At 41.6% G+C, this 5,949-nt stretch overlaps 1 protein-coding gene across 1 annotated transcript; it reads right to left on the bottom strand.

Moving 5' to 3' along the window:
• Nucleotides 1–876: 876 nt before the first annotated feature.
• LOC142166454 (uncharacterized) lies at nucleotides 877–2,753 on the bottom strand. The gene is made up of 5 exons (XM_075225829.1): nucleotides 2,545–2,753; nucleotides 2,074–2,437; nucleotides 1,735–1,857; nucleotides 1,563–1,655; nucleotides 877–1,341 (listed from the first exon to the last, which is right to left on the bottom strand). Exons 1-5 carry the CDS (start codon nucleotides 2,751–2,753, stop codon nucleotides 877–879), a joined length of 1,254 nt encoding a protein of 417 aa, XP_075081930.1.
• Between the last annotated feature and the right edge of the window lie 3,196 nt (nucleotides 2,754–5,949).

Genomic DNA, 5,949 nt, shown 5'->3' with positions numbered 1-5,949 from the left:
TTAAAATTGGAGTGTTAAAGGTGGGGAGTTGGAGTGGAAGGAAATTGAAGAAGGAGAATGGGATTTTGGGTGAGAGAGAGAGAATAATTAGGGTGTAGTAAGGTTAAAGAATGGGTAAAGAAGGAAGGGGGTCAGGGGTGTTAGAATTCAGGTTTTAGAAAAAATTATAATAATTGTTTTTCATAAATTAGTACTGCCGTGTCGCTGGGTGCGGCGCCCCATGCAGTGCAGTAGTGGCATTTTCCAGAGAGTATGTTCTGTCAGACTTTGCCCGTTAGCCTAGCACGGTGCCCCATGCGGCGCGGCATGCCAATTTTCTCAGAGTCCCAATTATTTTTCACTATTTTAGCCTACAGGTCGCACCCCTACTCTATTTTGCACTACATTTGTGTTCGATTCATGCTCTTACCTGTTAAAACAATTACCAAAACTCTTAAACTCTAATTACCCTAAATTACCATTATCTAAATAGTCTACAAAAGCAATAAAGAGGGTTAGAAGTAGTTCTGAGTTATAGTCATCAACTTGACACTGTCACATAGGCTCATTTGATCACGATGCCGGAGGATTGCTTGTCAAATCCTCCAACAAGGTACTATTTCAACTAGTGCCCATTCACCTTAAAAATTCATTCCCTTCTTCATCGTGTATTTCAATGGCGCCATACGATGAGATGTGTTTCACCACATATGGACCTGTCCATCTTGCTTTGAATTTTCCGGAGAATGACCTAAGTCTAACTTTATATAGTAAGACTCTATCCCATTCATGAAACTCTTTTGTCTTGATCATACTATCATGCCACCTCTTTGTCTTTTCCTTAAAGATTCGTGCATTTTCATACGCGTCCAGTCTAAACTCCTCCAATTCGTTCATCTACGACAACCTTTGTTTACCTACGAGACTAAGATCAGGATTAAGCATCTTAATTGCCCAATAAGCTTTATGTTCTATCTTAGCAGGAAGATGACACGATTTTTCATATACTAATTTGAATGGTGAAGTCCATATGGTTGTTTTGAACGCAGTTCTATACGCCCATAGAGCTTCATCCAACTTTGCAAACCAATCCGTACGAGAAGCACTAACCATCTTTTCAACAATTCGTTTAAGTTCACGGTTCGCCACTTCAACGTGCCCACTAGTTTGGGCATGGTACGGGGTTCCTACTTTTTGTGTGACTCCATACTTAGATAACAATGCATCGAACTGTTTGTTCACGAAGTGTGACCCATGGTCACTGATAATCACTCGAGGTGTCCCAAAGAGGGTAAAGATATTCTTCCGTAGGAACTCACACACCACCCGAGCATCATTAGTTCTAGTAGGAATTGCTTCGACCTATTTAGAGACGTAGTCAACGGCCACTGGGATATACTCATATGAATAAGATGATGGGAACTGACCCATGAAGTCAATGCTCCAAACGTCAAAAATTTCACACACTAAAATGGAGTTTAGTGGTATCTCATCCCTCTTTCTAATGTTACCTGCCCTTTGACACTTGTCACATGCAGCTATATACGCCCGTTTTTTCTTGTACAAAGTAGGCCAATAGAAACTGACTTCCATGACCTTTGCTGCAGTGCAGTTTCAACCATAATGTCCTCTAGCTGCTCCGTCATGGCAATGACCAAGAATCCTTGCCATCTCTCCTTCAGGCACACATCTTCGAATCACACCATTTGCACAAAGTTTAAACAAGAAAGGTTCATTCCAAAAATAACTTTTTACCTCACTTTGAAACTCCCTTCTTTGATCACGAGAGAAGTCACGCGACAACCATCCACTAGCCAAAAGGTTGGCTACATCAGCATACCAATATAGTCTTTCTGAGACCGCAGCAATAGAGAAAATCTGCTTATCAGAGAATTCTTCTCTTACGTCAACTGTTTCAACTGGAGGTCTCTCGAGTCGACAAAGATAATCCGCAACCTAATTTTCTGTGCCATTCCCATCCTTGATCTCTAAGTCAAACTCTTGTAGCAACAACACCCACCGCATCAGACGCGGCTTGGACTCTTTCTTGCTCAACAAGTATTTCAAGGCTAAGTGATCAGTGTGTACACTCACTTTACTCCCCACAAGGTATGATCTAAACTTGTCAAAAGCAAAGACCACAGCAAATAACTCTTTCTCAGTAGTGGCATAGTTCACTTGAGCATCATTCAGGGTTCTGCTTGCATAGTAGATCGGCCTAAATATTTTCTCTTTTCTTTGCCCCAGAACTACTCCCACAACTACAGCATCACACATTATCTCAAATGGCTGGCTCCAATCAGGTGTCACCATATTATGAGCACTTACAAGCTTTTCTTTTATAGATTCGAATGCTCTTAAGCACTCCATGTTGAAAATGAACTTGTCATCTTTCACTAGCAATGCAGTCAACAACTTGGTAGTGCTGGAAAAGTTTTTGATGAACCTCCTATAGAACCTATCATGTCCCAAGAAACTTCTTATGCTCCTCACAGAAGTTGGTGGAGGGAGACTAGAAATTACGTCAACCTTAGCTCTGTCAACTTCAATTTCATGTGTAGTTACTTTGTGGCCCAGACTTTGTGGCCCAGAACAATTCCCTCCTTCACCATGAAGTGACACTTCTCCCAGTTAAAAACAAAGTGAGTGGCTTCATAACGTTCAAGCACGAGCATCAAATTCATCAACCAATCCTCAAAGTCATCACCATAGAGGGTGAAATCATCCATGAACACCTCTAGACACTTCCCGTTTAAATTGGAGAATATAGACATCATGCACCTCTAAAAAGTGGCAGGTGCATTACACAACCCAAACGGCATCCTCCTGTAATCAAAAATACCTGACGGGCAAGTGAATGTGGTCTTCTCAACATCTTCTAGGGCAATGTGTATCTAATTGTAGCCTGAGTACCCATCCAGGAAGCAGTAGTATCCATGTCTATCTACTTTCTCGAGGATTTGATCAATAAAAATGAGTGGGAAGTGGTCTTTCCTTGTTGCATCATTTAGCCTTCTATAATCAATGCACATTCTCCACCCAGTGACTGTTCTTGTGGGGATCAACTCATTTTCTTCATTTTTCACCACTGTCATGCCTCCCTTCTTAGGTACAACTTGCACTGGACTAATCCACTAGCTATCAGAGACGGGGAAAATCACTCCCGAATCTAGTAATTTGATGATCTCTTTGTGCACTATCTCCTCCAACTTATTGTTAAACTTGTGTTGGGAAGGCACCACTGGCTTTCTATTTTCTTCCAACCGAATTTTGTGCATGCAAATGGCTGGACTGATTCCTTGAATATCAGCTTTTCCCCAACCAATTTCCTTCTTATGCTTTTGAAGCAGCTCCACCAGCTTTTGCTCCTGTGTACCTGTCAAGTCAGCAGAAATAATCACAAGAAAATTATTAGTTTCAAGAAAAGCATATTTCGAGTGAGTGGGTAGGACTTTCAATTCCACACTAGGCTTAGAAGCCTCCTCTTTTAGTTCCTCCTCATCAACCACTTGATCCTCAGTTTCAAGAGCTTCAGCCTCTTTCTTTATTTCAGGATCTTCATCCTCCACTGTGCTAGACTGAGTAATACACCTCTCTAGAATATCCCCCACATGCTTGTCTAACTTGTAATTTATTTCAGGATCTTCATCCTCCACTATTCTAGCTTGAAACACGTGTAGGCGGACGCCTCATCAATGGGATATTTTATCATCCTCTTCGTCAGAAACACCACTTTTTCATTTCCCACTCTGAGCATAAGCTTCCCTTCATAGATATCAAGGATATCTCTACCTGTGCATAAAAATGGCCTCCCCAAAATTAGAGGCACCTCCTTTTTCACCTCCATATCCACCACAATAAAGTCTACAGGAAACACAAACTTGTCCACCCACACTAGAATATCTTCAATGATTTCCTCAGGTAGAATGGTGGTCTGGTCAGCCAGTTGTAGGGACACTGGCATTGATTTGATCACTCTAAGCTCACCTTCCAGTTTCCTGAATACAGACAGAGGCATTACATTTATAGACGCCCCAGAATCACAGAGGGCCTTGTCGAACTTTTCACTCCCCAACGAGCATGGTATGGTGAAGCTTCCTAGGTCCCCACACTTTTGGGGAATTTTGTTTCGCAATATGGCATTGCATTGGGCATTTAGCTTGACCACTATTGTTTCCTCTAATTTTCTCTTGCTAGATAGAATTTCCTACAAGAACTTTGCATAACAGGCATATGTGTGAGTACCTTTGTGAAGGGAATATTCACATAAAGTTTCTTGAGAATCTCCAAGAATCGCCCAAAACGTTTGTCAAGTTTCTCACGCTTCATATTTTGAGGGAATGGTAGATCTAGCATGTGTCTACTTTCTTCAATCCCTTTTGTACCCCACTACTCTGGCTTTTTCTCTACTGGTGTCTCAGTGTGCTTGTTAACCATCTCAGGTCTAGCCTTCATCACTGGGTCAGTCAATGCTTTGCATTTCTCAGAGATACAACTTTGATTGTTTCCTCTGGGTTCTTTTTATTGTCAGAGGGAAGAATCCCAGAAGCCCTCTCAGACAACTAATTTGCAATGTGTCCTATTTGTCTTTCTAAATTCCGGATAGCCGTGCCCTGAGTATCAAATTTTTCATTTATTTTGTTAATGAATGCCTTCATGAGATCTTCCATATTTGACTACTTCGGCTGTGGTGGCTGGTATTGCTGCCTCTGCTGGTTCTAAAAACCTGGTGGTCCTTAACCCTAGGGTCTAAGATTATTTTGCTGCCATGAGTTCAAGCTCCCATTTGGTGAACTCCATGTAAAACCCGGATGTATTTGAATCATAGCATTATAGTTGTCCACGCCTTGGTAATTTCCTTTATTAAAGTTCCCCAATGCGTTGACTTCCTCAGGTGATGCTTGACACTCATGTGTAGGGTGTCCCAATCCACAAAAGTCACATGGCGCTTGCAGGTCACTCTGTACCTTGGCCAATGTCAGCTTTCTTATCTCCTTGGCCATGTTGTTTAGCTTGGCTTGCATAGATGTGTTAGAGTCCACCTGATGAACCCCAACTGATTTTTTTCCTATCATTACTTTTAGTCGGCCACTAATTCACATCCTTAGATAATTCATCAAGTATTAAGACAACCTCCTCCGACGTTATCTTCATTAGTGGTCCTCCACATGCAGAATTTAGAATTCATCGCGAAGACGGTGTCAGCCCATCCCAGAAATCCTAGAGTTGCATCCACAAATCAATTCCATTGTGCTAACACTTTATGACTATATCCTTGAATCTCATCCATGCTTTGAAAGCCGTTTCTATCTCCTTTTGGTTAAAATTGTGGATTTCCCTTCTGAGCTTCCCTGTTTTTGCCGTTGAGAAGTACTTGTCAAGAAACTTCTTGGTCATATCTTCCCATGTCCTGATCGAACCAGTAGGTAAGCTACGAAGCCATTGCTTCGCATCATCTTTCAAAGAAAAGGGGAATGCCCTTAAGTAGACTGCATCCTCTGATACTCCATTGTATTGGAAGGTGTTCATGATTTCTTCAAAATCCATCAAGTGAGTATTAGGATCTTCATTCACCTTCCCTCTAAAAATGCAGTTGTTTTTGATAGTTTGAAGCAAGCCTTGCTTCAATTCGTAGTTGTTTGCTGCTATGGGTGGAGGTATGACACTTGACAGTCCTTGATTATAAACTGGCCTAGCATAGTCACCCAATAATCTTCCAGGCCTAGGTGCTTCATTCTCAAACTGGTCTTCAACCAAAGGTCGGTTTAGATTAAATCTTCGACCACCTTCATCGTTGATGGTCTCATCAGCAATTCTCTGTGCAGCTTCTAGTTGTGCTGCCTCTCTTGCAGCTAAGTCTACTCCATCATTCTTTTTGTTTGCCATGGTATCTTGAGTCGAAGTTTGACCTAAGAATTTTTCTGTTACGTCTGTTGTTTTTTTCAGTTGTCGTAGGTGTTTCTCGAACTC

This window comes from Nicotiana tabacum, chromosome 2 (genome assembly GCF_000715075.1).
Source record: "Nicotiana tabacum cultivar K326 chromosome 2, ASM71507v2, whole genome shotgun sequence".
Lineage (NCBI taxonomy): Eukaryota > Viridiplantae > Streptophyta > Magnoliopsida > Solanales > Solanaceae > Nicotiana > Nicotiana tabacum.
The sequence above is the reverse complement of the archived record's forward strand: the minus strand, read 5'-3'. Positions and strand labels throughout refer to the sequence as shown.

Bases quoted from the DNA above. Each gene is read 5' to 3' on its own strand.
- LOC142166454 (XM_075225829.1), bottom strand. From the start codon at position 2,753: ATGTCTATATTCTCCAATTTAAACGGGAAGTGTCTAGAGGTGTTCATG. The intron at 2,438-2,544 runs GTAACTACACAT...GGGACATGATAG, and splicing joins CACAAAGTCTGGGCCACAAA to GTTCTATAGGAGGTTCATCA. The intron at 1,656-1,734 runs GTAAAAAGTTAT...GTGTGCCTGAAG, and splicing joins GAAGGGAGTTTCAAAGTGAG to GAGAGATGGCAAGGATTCTT.